Here is a 16925-nt window from a genome sequence, read left to right as displayed (position 1 = left end):
GGCTAACCCCGGGGTGGTGGGTCCCCAATCCAGAGCCAAGGGGTACATGTGGGAAGCCGGGTTCACCTCCAGGGTTTCCTACCTCCAGCTCCTAATGCAGCTTTTAACCTTTCGGAGCCCTGATTTCATCACCAAGGAAATGGAGCTAATGATTATTACCGACCTCGTAGTTTGAGCGTGTTGGGAGAGGAGTGAAATTAAATTGGATATGGTCTGCAAAGCACAGAAGCTGGCAGGTAAGCGCTCAGTAAATGACAGCTGTTTTGTTTTGTTTTGAAGCAAGTGAGCACAGCCTGCCATGATTTCCAGATATTCTTATACTCTCCCATGATCTTTTGTTGACCCTGTCAACGAAAAATTAATCAGTCAATCTAAGAAAGAAACAGAAATTTTAATTTGAGCCAAATTTGAGGATTATAACCCGGGAAGTGCATCTCAGAAAGCTCTGAGGACTGTTCCACCTGTTAGAAATCAAGGAACAGTTGTGTAAGTTTTTTGAGACAGAGGGCTGTATGTACACCAAATGACATTTTTTTTTATTTTAAATTAAAATCAGTTATAATGTGTCAATTTCTGGTGTACAGCACAATGTCCCAGTCATGTGTATATATATATATATATATTTATATACACATATATTTGTTTTCATGTTCTTTTTCATTAAAGGTTATTACAAGATATTGAATATAGTTCCTGTGCTATACAGAAGAAATTTGGTTTTTTTAATCTATTTTTATGTATAGTGGCTAACATTTGTAAATCTCGAACTCCCAAATTTATCCCTTCCCTCACCCTTTCCCTCAGTAACCATGATTGTTTACTATGTCTGTGAGTCTGTTTCTGTTTTGTAGTTGAGTTCATCAGTGCCCTTTTTTTCTCTTTTTTTGGATTCCACATATGAGTGATATCATATGGTATTTTTCTTTCTCTTTCTGGCTTACTTCACTTAGAATGATGATCTCTAGGTCCATCCATGTTGCTGCAAATGACATTATTTTATTCTTTTTTATGGCTGAATAGTATTCCTTTGTATAAATATACCACAGCTTCTTTATCCAGTCATCTGTCAATGGACATTAAGTTTCTTCCATGTCCTGGCTATTGGGAATAGTGCTACTATGAACATTGGGGTGCATGTATCTTTTCAAATTGGAGTCCCCTCCAGATATATGTCCAGGAGTGGGATTGCTGGATCACAGGGTAAGTCTATTTTTAGTTTTTTGAGGAATCTCCATGCTGTTTTCCATAATGGCTGCACCAAATTACATTCCCACCAACAGTGTAAGAGGGTTCCCTTTTCTCCACACCCTCTCCAGCATTTATTTTTTGTGGATTTGTTAATGATGGCCATTCTAACTGGTGTGAGGTGATACCGCATTGTAGTTTTGATTTGCATTTCTCTGATAATTAGCGATACTGAGCATTTTTTCATGTGCCTATTGGCCATTGGAGAATTGCTTATTTGGGTCTTCAGTGCATTTTTGGATTGGGTTTTGTTTTTTTACTCAAATGATGTATTATTGACATTTTACATAACCCAGATCTAAGCGTCATCCTGTGGGTCATATGACCGCTTGTAAGATCAGGAAGGAATGTTACCTTTTAAGGAGCTGTCTTGTTGATGCTGAGAGCACATTGCTCTTTACGGCTGAGCAGGCATCCCTGCCTGTGGGGAAGGTTTTCTCCACACATCATGCAGGTACGCAGTGCACAGTGGAGCAGCGAGGGGGCCAAAGGGCAGAGAAGAATTTTGGATGTTTAAACTTTTCTTGGCTTGCCATAAAATATGAATTTCATTTCTCAACCCTCACATCCAACTTTAGACTATGGTACAGGGGAGGAATTGAGGTTCAGAGAGGTTAAGGAATTGGCTCAAGATCACACAGCTAGCACGTGTTGGAACTGAGTTTCGAGTTTGGCCCTGTTAACTCCTAATACAGCTCCCCTAGCAGCGCCACCACACAGGTGTCCCAGTGTCCCAGGAACGGGAGCTGGGAGGGGCCCGACTACAGGGCATCTGAATTAGTTCTGGAAGCCAGAGAGATGCTAAGCCAGTGTGGGGGAGTGCTTCCTGCACCCCGTGGCTTCCCCTCACCCTCCTGGGAGCCCAGGCCCAGCCTCTCCACTTTCAAGAGGACATTTTTTTTAATGTGCATTGGTGTATTTATTTGCAGCCATTTAAAACTCTTAAAATTTGAATTTTTAACATAAAAATGAGAATCAAATTTTTTTTAATTTAGGAATGTCGTATGTATTTATCTTTGTTCTTGAGGATATAATTTTTAATGGTTACATGGCATCCAACTGTGTAAATAAAAACCAATTAATTTAAAATTCATTCTCTCTGGGGAGTTTGCTATACACTTTCCGTGGTGTAAATAATGCTACAAGGATTTCTCTATATTGCTGATTTTCTTCAGGATTAAATCTAAGTACTGTGACAACTGTGTCAAGGAATATGATCATGTTTTAAGCTTTTGATAAATTTATCAAATTGCTTTAAAAAAATTCTATCATTTTATGCTCCCATCAGCTGATGGGGTCAAAATAATAAAGTTTAACAATCATTGCCAAATGGGCAAAATAATCTCATTATTGTTTTAATTTGTATATTTTTAATTTTCATATAGTTTAATTTTTTAAATAAGCTTTAATAGATAACTATATTGTTTCCTGTAGCTAATTTCCAAGTGTGATAGATTTCCATTTTAGTTTTTTTTTTTTTCTCTCTTTTTTGCTCATCCTTTTTCTTTCCTTGATTTCAAAGCATTTCAACAGGGCATTATTTAACTTACAGCCCAGCAGGAGGAAGGCAGCAGCTGCTCTGGGGCTCTGCTGGCAGGACTTTCATTGGCTAAGTTGTCCATCAACCACACCACCCCAGGGCAGAGCATAAAGAACGTCGCTTCTTGGCTGTGCGACCCAGGACACGGGGCTAACCTCCCTGAACTGCACATGTGAATAGAGGGCGACGCCACTTGTCAGCTGGGATGTCCAGCGAGGTAATGAAAGTACATTATTGAACCATGTGGCCCCCCTGTGTGGGGGCTTCATGGGCAGTATCTCGTTTAGGCTTCGTGTGACCCCCTTTGAGGTGGTGGGGGTACTACTGTTGTACTCATCTCCACATTAAGAAACTGAGGCTTAGAGAGATTAAGATTTAACTTGTGCAGAAATTCATAGAACTTGTGAGTGGTGCAGTCTGGACTCAAACTCAGATGGTGCAAGCACAGGCAGGTGGCAGATGCCCAAAGGATGGGGACAGTATCGCGGCCTCAGCCCCACCCTGGGACTTTGCGGGTGTGATGAAGGTCACGGACCTTGAGATGGAGAGCGGATCTGGGTTATCCAGGAGGGACCAAACAGTCAGATGAGTCCCAGAGCGTGGAGAGCCTCTGTTGGCCATACTCAGGGAGATGTGGCAAAGGAAAAAGAATCAGAGACGTGACATGAGGACTCCACCTGCCGTCGCTGGCTCTGAAGATGGAGGAAGAAGCCACAGGCCAAGGAACGTGGCGTCAGAAGCTGGAAGAGGCAAGGAAATGGCTTCTCCCCTAGAGCTTCCGGAAGGAGCCCAGCCCTGCCGACAGCTTGCTTTCGGTCCAGTGAGACCGTGTGAGGCTTCTGACTCTCAGACTGTAGGAGACTAAGTGTGTTGTTTAAAGCCACTCAGTTTTCGATCATTTGTCTCAGTGGCGCTTGGAATGGAATACACACAGTACCTTCATTCTGATCTGGCAGCCAACCCGCTCAGCAGATTCCTGTCTGCTTTCTCAGATGAGGACCCCAGAGAGGTCCAAGCACTTGCCTAAGTTTGCACAGCAAAGGCAAATTGGCCTCCACGCTGCCTTTCTTGAGGGCGGCCACGACGGGACCCTGCTGGGAACTCCGGGCAATGCTCAGGGGCTAGCAGCCAGATGGTGGCACAGACAGGTGAGCGGGTCTCCCAGAGGGCCAGGGACCTGGGAGAGCTGCTGGTGGACAGGCCCCCTACTCCAAGCCAGGCCCTGGGCTGAGCTGTGGTCAGGCCACAGAGGGAGCCCTCCAGGGGCCATGAAATCAAACTGTCATCAAATTCATCAACTCTCCTCCCCTCTCCAGAACTGAACCATCTACAGACCATTGCCCACTCAGATGAAAACATTCTGTCACCCTGTCTCCCCTGAGCCCTGAAGGCTCTGAGGCTCCTGACACGCCCTGGGCTACATCCTGAAGCCTTGGCCTGAAGTGTGGGCTGCTTGGTGAGCTGCCCAGTCACCCCATCAGATTCTTTCCCGCCACATTTTGCATCATTATTGTACTATGAGTGGGCCCTTCTGAGCCACATGCTCTACCAGGCACCAAGCCGAGAGCTTTGTGTACATCTCTGCATGGTCACCATAAAAGAAGATGCTATGATTTCCTCATTTTACAAAGAAGGAAACTGAGGCCCAAAGAGGGGTGAGCACCTTGTCCAAGTCTACAGACTTGGGAGTGCTGCAGCCAGGACCCGCTCTCAGGCGCCGTGTCCCCAAACTGGGTCCTGGGCTCTCTGCCACTTGGACCACCTCAGGTCCCAGCGGGTGATCCCTGAGCGATGTTTCTGGGCCACTGCTCCTGGTCCTCCTCTGCTGGGAACTAACTCCACAGCCTGGAACCTCAGGCTAGGTCAGGACCTGCAGAAGAAGTTCAGTCTCTGGATGAAAACTTTAACAAAGGCTTCCCAGCTTCGAGGGGTGGTTTCCTAGCAACCAAGAAGCTTTTAGAGCTCAAAATAATTGCCTAAGCCCCTGAGTGATTCATTTCAAACAGCCATGGCCTTTAAAAAAAAAAAAACAAAGCCCCATTATCTCTATCTGGATGCTGTTAGAATTCTGCACGAGGCCCACACACTCAAATGACATGATGAATTTTGGAGAGGGACTGAAAATCCGCAAAAGGCAGTAATATTAGGACAAAGGTTAAAATAAAAATGGAAAGGAATCTGTTATTCAAATTATGCTAAAAGATGTCCAAACATGCAAAACAGAGATGAATGTTTGGAAAAATGACTTATTCATTTAATACACATGCAAAGCCTATGAGAAGTGCAAATAACTGCATTATTTATAAATGTGCCAAATAAGAACTAACCTCACCATTTATCTTTGCAAACCTGGTTAAGCATTCATCTGTTCATTCAACAAATATTTTCTGGGTGCCCTCTAGGCGAGCAGCACTGAGGCTAAGTGGCTGAGAGGGAGGACCCTGGACCCAGGCTCAGGGATTCACATCCTGACTTTGACGGCAGCTGTGGATCTGGGGCCGTTACCTACCCTCACCACACTGTTTTCTCATCCACAAACGTGGAGAATGACAGTCCCTACCTTGTGGGGTGGGGTAGATAGAACAAGAATATCCTTGTGGCCGTGAAAGTTTTTAAAGGGAAAGGGGACATAATCTCAGTTAATCATTGAAACAGGGGTCAGAGTCGTTGCCACGCCTCACCGCGTGCAGGCTTGTCAACTTCCTATGACTTTCTTTAGACGCTGTCTTGTTCACAGAGTTTGTTCACGAGATGACTGAAGGGGAAGCCAGGGAGGAGACCTGGTCATCTGTCAATTTCTTATTCTGCATTTCTACTTCTTTGATTAACGGAAAGAAGTGACAGTTTAGGCACGGTATTGTGTGATCGAGATTTGAAAACTGTGCTTGGGTCAGGGGTGAATAGGGCATGGAGTGCCAGGTTTAAGGTTAGTAACAAGACAAAACGTGCCTCCTGCAAAAAGCTCTTTCCTGTCCAAAGCAGCTTACATGACCAAGGATTCAAAGGATCTGAAAGGTGTGCTAGGGTAAGTAGAGAATGGGGGTGCCTGGTTTACGGGTAGTGACAATAGAGCTTTGCTAAGGAAACAAGAAAAGGGGCCTCCTGCAAAGAGCTCTTTCCTGCCAGAAGCTGCTTACACTTAGGCGGCCTGGTCACCAGCAAAGAGCCTGGCCTGTCTTGGCCAGAGCAACAATCAAGAGGGATCTGGGGTGGCTGACTGGGTCCTCGGGCACCAGTGTGGGAGGGAATTCCCAGGGACGGAATGGGGGATGCAGCCAGAAGTGAAAAGGAAGATGAGTACCCAGGTCCCGGATTAAGGAAGAAACAGAGGGACTGGGGCATTAGCCAAGGCCCAAGAAGTGTCCCTGGGCCCAGAAGTTAGAGCCCACCACTTCCCTCTCCCTGGGTTCCAGCTGCGGGGGGCGGTCAGCAGCCCTGGCAGTAAGGCTGGTGCTGGGGCGAGGGCAGCAGCGAGGCCGGGCGCCCAGTGGCTGGGGGAGGCGGGGGTGAGACTGAGCAGGTGAGGATGCTGGCTTCACCTCGACGTAGTGTTGTTAGGGCTTTTCATCTTGTAGGGTGTCGACAAGGGCTTCTGCCTTGAAGCCGGATGGGAAAGGGTCGAGAAAGAAGGGAAAGTGGGACAGGGGAGGGAGAGCCCGAGGGCTCTGTCGCGTCCAGGCAGGTGCTTCTAACCCAGAGGGTGATGGGAAACAGGCAAAGAGGGCTGGGCTGAGCCCCTCCCCACAGGACCCTGGGGGAGCGAGCGGTGGCCGGGGGACCTGGAGTGGGGGTACCTCGTAAGCCAGCGGGACTCACCGTGCTGTGCATTGCCGTCCCAGTCCTGGCTCAGGTGAGTAACAGGGAACCCAGGGCAAGTTTTGGCCCAGGCTTGGGTCAGAGCGTTTGAGGGGACAGAAGTCCACCAACAGAACTGGGCAAAGGAGACGGACCGATGTGAACAGCAGGTGTAGAGGCGGGCGCTCAGATCCGCCTGGAGACCGATCCCACACCATGGTGGAGAATTTGGCTGCTATTACTTTTAAGATAGTGACTTAAGCAAGTTCCCAAGGACACTTTAACATTTGGGTGGTTAGGTGTACAAACAGGCAAAGATTGCAGGGTGCTTTTTGTCCCAACATTTTATTATAAAAAAACATAGTTAGGTGCCCTTTTAAGGATATCCAAATATATTCTTTTTGCTCCTTTCTAAAAGTAACTACTGTATGCATTTTATTTTTTTATGCATCCATCTCACATATAATTTATGCCCCATTCTGCCCCTATGTGCAGAAAGGGTTGAGGCCTCTGGGAATTTCCAGCCTTCAAGGGCACCTGCCCTCAGAACACAGAGCTCTCTGTCCCCTTGTAACGGGCTGTGTGTAACGGGAAGACAGCCACGCTCCTCCCCACTCTGTATTGCCATCCGTGGGTACTCCAGCCTCAACTCCAGAAAAAGAACTTCAGACTATTCCATGGAGCCCAGGAAGCAGCTGAGCAGAGGCCAGCAGGGTGGCTTGAATCCCATCTCCAAGACTAGGCTGTGACAGCTGGACTGTATGAGTTCCCTGAAGCTGCTATAACGTTATCTCATACTTAGTGACCCCAAACAATACTAACTTGCTACCTTACCATTCCAGAGGTCAGAACTTGAAAGGGGGACATACTGGGCTAAAATCAAGAGGTAGGCAGGGATGGTTCCCTCTAGGGGCTCCAGGAGAGAATCCGTTCCTTGCCATTTCCAGGTTCTAGAGGCACCTGCATTCCCTGGTTCATGGCCCCTCCTCCACCTTCCATCTGTCTCTGACTCTGACTCTCCTGCCTCTCTCTCATAAGGACCCTTGCGGTTACATTGGGTCCACCTAGATAATTCAAAATTATCTCCCATCTCAAAATCCTTAAGCCACCTGCCAAGTCCCTTTGCCTTGTTGAGGGGATGAGCACATGGACATCTCTGAGGGCCACTGTTCCACCCACAGCATCTTCAAAATGGAAATGTCTATCTCATGATGCCTGCCATGATGGTTAAAGGAGAAAACACACATTCGGCATCCAGCACTCAGTAGGCACTCCATGAACGCTGGCAAATTGGACAGAAGCATCTAAAGCGCTCACGGCAGGTGATCCTGGCTCCTATCTCTGCCTGGCATTATGTCACCTTATTATTGGCTGGTGGTCCATCTCCCCCTGGAAACACCAGCCCCACCCACATGGGGACTGTTCTGTTCACTGTTGCAACCCCTGTGCCTGAGAAAAGCACAGCACACTGTAGGTGCTCAACACTTGCTGAACAAACGAATGTTCATTTTTTCATAATGGCAAAGCAGCGCAGGCCTCCAGGTGGAGACCCTGTCAGGTGCGGTGCCCTCTCCCAGGGCTTCGCAGGGAGGTTTACCTCTGTGACAGCAGGCGGGTATTGATTTCATCCTGACACCCGGACGTGCGGATCAGGAGCTGGGGACGGTTAAAGGATTCTGCTGGCCTCACGGCAAGTTTAAGACAGACAAGGTCCTGCTTGGCGGGCCATCTGGAAATGGTACCTGCAGAAATGTGAGTTTTTGCAGTGATGGAGATACAGGAACGGAAGTGAAAACATGGAAAAGAGCGTTTGAGTAACTGCACATTGAAGAGGTGGTCTTCAGCAGCATGCCCACAAGGGGAGGGCAGCCTTTCTGATCCTATTGTCCACCCCCCCAGAGGATGGACAGTGCAGTGTCCAGAAAGGAATGCCCCTCTGGGGCACTCGGAAGTGGGGGTCTCACTGCACTGCACGGGAAATTCTGGCACCAGACCCTCTCCAGGCTTTAACTGGGATGTCTCTGAGCAGCACGGATGCGGAAATTGCTTCACAGACACATCCTGAGACCGACCCCCTGCTCCCTACCCCCGCAGCCCCGCCAGGTTCCCCGAAGCCCCAGAGGATGAAGCCTGCAGGCCAGCCGCTCTGACATGGGATGACCGGATGGTGGCAGGTCCCAGGGCAGTCCCTCCGGGCAGTGTTCTGAAGAGGGAATTTAAGCCCCAGGAAAAGGGTGGTTTCTCCATGGCTTTGTCAAAAGAACAGGCTTGGGCCCCATCCCAGCTCTGCCACCTCCTGGCCTTGTGGCTTCAGGCAAGTCCACACAGCATGAACGGGACCCATTCACAATTCTCACATGTGAGACGTTGGAGGTGGGGGTCATGGGACCTAGTTCCAAGGACCAAGTGGCCTCACGTAAACAAAGTGCTGGCCCCACGGTGGTGCTCAGAAACCTGGGTCCGTCCCCCGTCGCAGAGGGTGGCGGCCAGCTCCTGGGAGCAGGAGCCTTTGCTTCCAGCAGGCTAAGCTCTGCAAATCCCTCCCTGCGCCCAACACCTGGTCCTGGGCCCGGCAGGCAGCAGCCTGTTTATCAACAGGAAAGGAGGGGGCGAGCAGCCAGGGATCCTCGGGACCACAGGGGGCAAATGTATTCTGATGTTTACGGCTCCATGGAAACCATCCCAAGCAGCAGTCTCTAGCACTGAGGGGCCACCGCCAGCTAGGTCTGCTGGGAAGAGGGGACGGCCCTTCCACTGTCTCTTTTCTCCACGCTGTGCCTCAAAGTGTCCCCAAAACCATCTTCCCAGAGTTCAGCCCTGACCTTCCCTGGGCCCTGGCTTCAGAGCCCAGAGGGGCTCCAGCTGGCCTGCAGGACAGAGACCCACTCCAGCCCGGCCTTTGGACCTTAAATTGTCCTCAGGAATCTCTTGGGATCCTGGGTGATGCCTGAGGCTCCAGTGGGCGTCCTGACCTCCAAACCCAATCCCTCCCCTTGTGACTAAAATGGGGGAAACCCCACATCCCCCAGAAGCCTTCGTGGCCCCATCTCCCACCCCAGGCTGAAGCTCCCCCCTCTCTGGGCTCCCACAGCTTCCTGTGTCTGAAGGAAAGAGGGCACTTCTGACTGTGAATCGAGGCCCACTCACATCCGACCTGTGTGATTTTCCTGAGGGTGAGACATAGATTTGACTCAGGCTGTGGGATTACAGCGTCCTGCTCAGCATCTCAGTGAAGTAAATATTTGTTTCAGGGCAGCAGGGAATCCATTCAAAGCTCATTAGTTAAGTTAAATAAGGACTGTTTTAGACAGTACGTCACACACGTTAGCCAACCTTTTCTGGGCGGGTGGCTGGGAGGAATTAAACCCATGCTGCAGGGAGAAAGGCAGGACCGAGTGTCCTGGGGTGTGTGGTGGCGGGGAAGGCAGTATAGACAGAGTGTCAGGACACCAGGCCCGCGGTTGGGATTAAGCCACTCGGATCAGCTCTGATCAGAAAACATGGTTATTTCCACCAAGGGTGAGGTTTGAAGAAGCTGGCGAGGCCGTGCCTCTGGTGAGGCCTGTATGGAGGTTCTTAACTGGTTCCAAAGTTCCATGAAAGTTTAACAACATTTTTAAAATTCGCAAATGTTTACTGAGCACTTACTGGTGCCTGGCACTATTCTGACCACCTGGCAATAAAATTAACTACTTTAATCCTAAAACCACCACCAGGGCAGGCCCTATCATAGCCCCGTTTACAGAAGAGGCAGCTGAGGTCTGGACAGCGTGAATCTGCCCGAGGTCACCCGCTGGGGAGGCCTCGAGGAGGGAGTCAGACCAGCCAGTTGGCCTCCTGTCATCTGCTGTGTATGTTGCACCCGAGGTGACAAATAACCCTCTTTTCACTGTGGAGTTTCATACCACATTTAGCTTTTGAAAAAGGGTTTCGGTGCTAAGTAGTTATGAAACCACTGATCTAGTCAAGACTTACCATTTTACAGATTGGGACACTGGGGCCCAGGGACAGGTGCTGAATGACCAGCCTGGGGCAATCCTCATGAGACCGCACTGCCCTCTGCTCCAAGGGGGTGGCCCTGCTGGGGTGCCGAGTAACAGCATGGCCCAGGGGACAGGGGATGGGCAGATCTCCATCTAATCCTGGCTCTGCTGGTCACACCCAGTGTGACCTCCTCCCGAACCTGTTTTCTGTGGATCAGGGTTGACAGTACCTCCCTCCTGCAGGGTGAGGAGCAAATGAGGTCATCTGTGTTCACTCAGAAAGCCAGCGGCCTCCCTGCCCTCGGGACAAACAGTGTGCAGTCTGGGAGGTGAAGCTGAACTGTGAACACATCTCAGGGCCTCCCACAGTCTCCAGCTCAGATTGGGGGGTGGGGCTGACCTTTAACCTCCTCTCATTATGGGGAAGAAACCCAGGAGCAAACACACTGCCCAGAGGGGCGCTGCCCTCCTGAGCACTTCTCAACACAAAGGGGTGGTGGGACGGGGCTTCTGGGCAGAAGGATAAAATAGGAAGAGTTAATGGCGCAGGGAGGCAGCTGCACCAGGTAAGAGTCCTCGTAAGAGGGAGGCAGCCACATCCCGAACCATCAGCTCAAGGTCTCCAAACCCTGGAAAGAATACGTGAATGACTCCAGGTTTCCTGACCCCAGCAAAGCAGTGGACCCACACGGGGCAGGGGCACTAGGGAGCCAAAGGCGCGAGGGGCCCAGACAGCTGCACGCCCCACCGAAGGGCACTGAGTTTGCTGCAGGACCCCAAGCTGCTCGTCCCTCTAGACGGCTGATGTCGTCCGTCACAGGAGGCGGTTTCACAAACGCACTGCCGTACAGGGTGGCTGCTACCCAACCATGAATAACCATGGACGTGCCCTTTCTGCAGTGCTTTGAGTTTCACAAATAATCATCACCGTGTGTGCTACGCAGCTCGTAAGACACGAGGGACCAGCTGGGTGGTGGCGCGGCCACCGCAGGGGCCCTGGCCTCGTGGCGCCGGGCTGTTCACCGAGAACGTCAGCTCCGCTCCTGTGGCTCAAACTGCAATTGTACTTAATTCAGACACCTGTTGATTCTCAGGCACAACCAGAAAAGACTTCTAAATAAAGAAAAAAGAAAAGGACAGTGGATTCCGGCAAAGGTTTTTATTTCAGCTGCTTCAGGACCTTGACTTCCTGTTCCCTCCTCCTGAACATGGCCAAACTTTGCTGAGAACTGGGAAGGGACCCCCAGGTGCCTTCAAGTGATACCCTCACAAGCTCACCCGCCACCCACCAGATGGGGAGCCGGGAGGCAGGCAGGCTATGGGACGCAGAGCTCACGGCTTCTGCCAGCCTCCAGTATCGGGCTCAGGCGGGGCCCTGGCCACAGGACGGAGCAGGGCAGCTCTGCACGGCCCCCGGGACCGGCAAACAGCTGTCAAGGCTTAGCAGTGACCAAATAAATAAGAAATGTTACGGTGGAGTATACACAGCAGCACTCTTGGTTCTTTAAAAAACAAACCCAAACAGAAGTAAACGAGGGGCCGCGGCATGCATGGAGGTGGAGGAGACGTCGGCTGTAAAGCGCTTTTCGGGCACAGGAACCTGGTCCAGCTTGGCACCCCAGCGGCGCACCGGAGGTTAGGACTGCGGGTCGAGGCTGTGCATGCAACCTCCAACCACGCGGCGCAGGGTGGACAGAGCTAAAGTGGTCAGCCCGTCTACGGAGGCGTGAGCAGACTACACACGAAAGGTCCCCGCAGCCCTGCGTTTGCACACACACACGCACACACACACACGCACACACACAGTGGTTAGTGTTGCAGGCGGGCCACACGAGGGGGTCCTGGAGGCCACATGCACCGACGCGCCTGCAGCGGGACGCGTCCTCACGCAGCCGACAGGAAGGGGAAGAAGAAGAAGTCGAAGGCGAACTTGAGGGCGCCGTGCACCGTGCTGCGCCAGTCCTGCTCGACCTTGACGTGCCGCCGGGCCGGCGACAGCTGCGCCATGCAGTTGAGGCAGCTGATGGCCTTGAGCTCGAAGACTGGCCACTTGCTGCCCAGGCGGCCCTCCAGGACGGTGCTGAACTCGATGAGGCTGCCCTGGCGCAGGCTGAGGAGCACGTCCTTGAACTCGCTGCTGGCCCGCAGCACGATGTCCTTGGTGACGTCGTCCTCCTCGGGGCTGCGGGTGCCGTTGGCGCTGCGGTAGGGCATGCCCACCGTGATCTCGAACTTGTACCGGTCGAACTTCTTGATGTGGCAGGGGTGCTTGGCCAGGAGCTTGAGGCGGCAGAGCTCCTCCTCAGCCGTGGAGGCGCCGCTGGGGCTGCAGGCGGGGTAGGCCTCGCCATAGAGGCAGCGCATCCAGTCGCCCACGAAGAACGGGAGCATGTTGATGGCCGACTCGGCGCTGTTGTCGATCTCCGTCACGCGGACGTACTTGAAGCGGCCGGTCCACGTGACCCTGTGGCCCTCCAGGTGGCTGCACAGGATCTGGGTGCGGGCCATGTTGGTCTCCTTCCAGGCCCGCGGCCCGCACAGGAAGCCGTACTGCTGCCAGGTCAGCGTGGAGTTGTAGACCTTCATGCCCTCCGAGCGGTACACGTAGAACCAGCAGAAGAGCACGATGGCCGTGATCCACACCAGGATGAGCTTGACGATGGAGCTCCGCGTCAGGGACTTGACCGTCGCCACCACGGAGAAGTTGGCCCTGGTCCACCAGCGGAACAGCAGGGGGACGCTGCAGACCGCCATGGCCACCGCAATCTTGGTGAGCTCCAGGGACACAAACCAGCGGGCGAACTGCACCACGCCCATCAGGGCCAGGCCGGCCACCAGCACGGGGAGAGCAAAGAGGAAGAGGAAGTAGCCGACGGACGCGCGCACCAGCCCCAGGCCAGTGGACTCGAGCAGGATGACCACGGAGAGCTCGCACCACATGAAGCAGACCAGGTAGGGGACCAGGTAGCAGTAGGTGCCCTTGAAGCCCCGCAGCTGGGCCATGCGGAAGAACAGGTAGAGCAGGTAGACGTACAGCAGGCAGGGCACGCTGACGTTCAGGATGACGAAGTGGCCGATGGGCACGGTGACCAGGGTCTGGCCCAGGAGCTTCAGGTAGTGCCAGTCAACGGGCAAGGAGGGCAGGAGGGAGAGCAGGCCAGCTGCCACCTCGGTCACCAGGGCCCTCCGGGTGTAGGGCTCAGCGGAGGTGCTCAGGCTCATGTAGCTGGTGACAGTGAAGAAGACAGACACGACGGCCAGCTCCGAGCAGGGCACGCAGTCCTTGCTGGCAACAGGGAAGGAGAAGATGACGAAGAAGACGGACAGCAGGAAGTGCACGTAGGGCTCCAGGTGGTTCCAGCCGAAGTTCACCTCGGCCTGCTCCACATCCAGGTTGGGCTCGAAGCGCAGTAGCAGGCTGGTGAGGGCGCGGAAGCTCTCCCAGGCCTTGCTGTCCTGGAAAACCTTGAGGGTACAGATGACCATGGAGACGAAGGACAGGTAGAAGACGACCAGCGGCACGAAGAAGGCAAAGAAGTCGATGGTCAGGTTGCTGATGATGAAGAAGAAGACGAGGGCGTTGATGTGGTGGGTGGGCACGATGGTGGACAGCCAGTGCATGCCTGCCCGGGACGCCACGTCGATCAGGTACTCCTTGAGCTCCATGATGGCGTGCAAGGGGTACTTGACCACCTAGAGGAGGGGGGAGACGAAGGCAGGGTGTCGGGACCCGGCCAGGGTGGGAGCCCCACCCCTGTCCTGTCACAGCCCCGTCAACCTCCCCGGCTCTGGGCCAGGTGAACAACTCACCTGCAGTTTTCCCAGCCCTTGATCCTCCCGGTCCTTCCACCTGCAACGCCGTCTCTGGGTGGTACAGTTCCACGTGGTCCGCAGGAACCCTCCCTCAAGTCCATCCTCCCAGTCCTGTGGGTCCCTCCCCCTCCCTTCCGCCAGTGCCTGACTCCTGGCCTTTTGCCAGGGTTTCCAGACTCCTCTGTGAGATCTTGGGGCCCACCTGGCTCCCTCTACCCTCCCCCTCACACTTGCAGAGCAGACAGAGCTCTGGGCTGCTTGTGTCTCAGCCACTCCTGCAGTGAGGACTTCACCTCCCCAGCCTCGGCCACCCATCCCCCAAGGGGGGGAGGAACCACTTCTTTACAAGCCTGCCCTGGGCTCTGACCATCCCGGGAGCGGCAGTGGGAGTGGGGACTCCAGAAAAGAGAGTTCGGCGCCATTGTGAATGGAAATGGTTCGGCTGTGATGTTTTCACTGTGGCAGGGGGTTGACAGTAGCCACCCACATCACCCACCCTGCACACCCGAGACTGTTCAGAATGGACACACGGTGCACAAAGCCACATTCAAAGGCAGCCCCAGTCTGTGCCTTGGGTCCCACTCCCTGAATAGGCACCCAATGCAAAGGGCAGCAGAAACCCTCGGCCTTTTCCACAACAGAAAGAGGGGCCATGGGGGAGGTGAGTCAGGGAGCAGCCTTGGGCAGGAAAGGGGGTGGTTCTGCCATCTAGGGTGGTCCCTACACCTGGCTGGTTCTCTGAGCAGACTCCCCTGAGGTTTCAGCCCCACCAGGGCTGAGGGGAGACAGGAGAGACGCTGGAGGGCCAGAAAGAGAAAAGTGCCGTGGACAGTCCTCACGCGGCTCGGCATGGAGGAGGGCAGGGGTCCAGAGAGGCAGGGCCTGGACCAGACCACTCCAAGGAGTAGGTCCTCGAAGAGACCACCCACTCACGGGGGCAGGGAAGCCTGGCTGCACGCCCAGAGCCCACCCCTGGGGCTACGTGATGGAGCGCCCGCCAGCGCCCAGGTCAGGTGGGCAGCACTGCCTCCGTCCGCGCCCCAGGCACAGGCTCCCTCTCTCTCTGCCCAGCCCACCTGAGGGCCGAGGAGGAGCAGGGATCCTGGGTGAGCACAACCCAGGGACATCTGCCTAAGAGCCTCGGCTGGCATCTCAAGGTGACCAGAACACCCGGGAGCAACAGGGAGAGTGAGTTCTCCACAGATGAGAGGGATCCAGGCTCACAGAGGAAACGGAAATGTTTAAAAATGTGTGCACGCGCGCGCACGTCTACAGACAGCCACGTCTGTACGAAGCGCCGCGTTCCTCCTTACGTGTCCGTGACGCTCCACTTAGCCTCCGTTTTAAGACAAGGAAGAAAATGAACAAATGAGTAAACCGGCTAACGGCTCCCCCAGCTCGCTGGGGCCAGCTTTCCTGGGAGCCCACTCAGCGCTCACCCCGTCTGGAATGTCAGTCACCGTCAAGGGAGCCGTGGTGGGGATTTCTGACACATGCCAGAGAGCAAACCAGCATCTGCGGAAAGACCCTGCTCCAGGCTGCCTCTGGGAGGGGCCCTTGGGCACAAAGCAGACACCCAGCCAGGAAGCAAAAGAGCCCGCCTGGGCGTCAGGCTCGGCCTGCTCGGCTAGTCCCTGTGGAGGGGCCCTCGCTAACTGGAAGAAGGTTCAAAGGAGAAATGCTAGTCTCACCATCACTCTCTCCGTGCACAGCCGGTGCCGGCGGCTTCGGGGGAGCTGGCCTGCGGGTGCCCAAGTAGCCAGCACCTCGAAATGAATCTGAAATCCTGTCCTAATCCTCAAAACCATTCACACTATTTTTCCCCCCACAGAGCCACACAATCACATGGTTGAAGGACCTTTAAAAGACAACGAAGCTTCTAGAACCTGATGTCCATGGTGCTGGCCTCTGCTCCACAGTGAGGTGCCTGGGCCACTATGACCAAGGACTTCTCTCCTTTTAAGGTCCCAACTCTGTCCCCTGTAGCTTCTACCCAGGTCCACCTTCTTGGGGCCCCACCAAACTGTGAGACTAAAAACCTTTTCCGTAGAGAAAGTCTCAACAAATTAAAATGAACTCTTCTTTGAGGAGAATAGAAATTTTTTAAAAAAACGAGTAGGGAGACAGCTCAGGAGTGGCCAGTACAGGGTACCCTGCCCAGTGCTGAGGTCACCAGGCGCTCCGCTGATGTGAGAAACCTCGAAAACAGCCTGTCACACCTGAGCCACTGACCAAAGAGATTGCCGCCAACTGGGCGGGTCGAGGAAATTTAACCTCAACTAGCCTTGGCTCAGAGCTCAGCGAATGCTCATGTGCTGGACTTTCAATGATTTAATGTAAAAACTGTTATGATTTTAAAATATTCCTGAATTTATCTGAGTGCTTCAGTTGACCTGAAAGGCTCGAGGAGGGGCGGCCCGGAGCCTGGAACAGCCTGTGGGCCGCGTGAGCTCAGAGGGGCATCTGGCGCTTCCTCTTCTGAGCAGGGGGCCTCCCCAGGCATGTCCCTTTCTCGTTCCTCTGGGGCAATTACAGGCCAGAACAGCTTT

At 53.2% G+C, this 16925-nt stretch overlaps 1 protein-coding gene across 2 annotated transcripts in view; it reads right to left on the bottom strand.

Moving 5' to 3' along the window:
• Nucleotides 1–11707: 11707 nt before the first annotated feature.
• The window catches only part of WFS1 (wolframin ER transmembrane glycoprotein), a 28473-nt gene continuing 23255 nt past the window's right edge, over nt 11708–16925 (bottom strand). For both annotated transcript variants that reach the window (XM_031437676.2, XM_031437682.2), the window contains one exon: nt 11708–14256. In XM_031437676.2, coding sequence (XP_031293536.2) covers nt 12448–14256 — 1809 coding nt within the window. In that variant the 3' untranslated portion in view covers nt 11708–12447. The remainder of the gene's footprint in view (nt 14257–16925) is intronic.

Source organism: Camelus dromedarius, chromosome 1, assembly GCF_036321535.1.
Source record: "Camelus dromedarius isolate mCamDro1 chromosome 1, mCamDro1.pat, whole genome shotgun sequence".
NCBI classification, from domain to species: Eukaryota; Metazoa; Chordata; class Mammalia; order Artiodactyla; family Camelidae; genus Camelus; species Camelus dromedarius.
The sequence above is the reverse complement of the archived record's forward strand: the minus strand, read 5'-3'. Positions and strand labels throughout refer to the sequence as shown.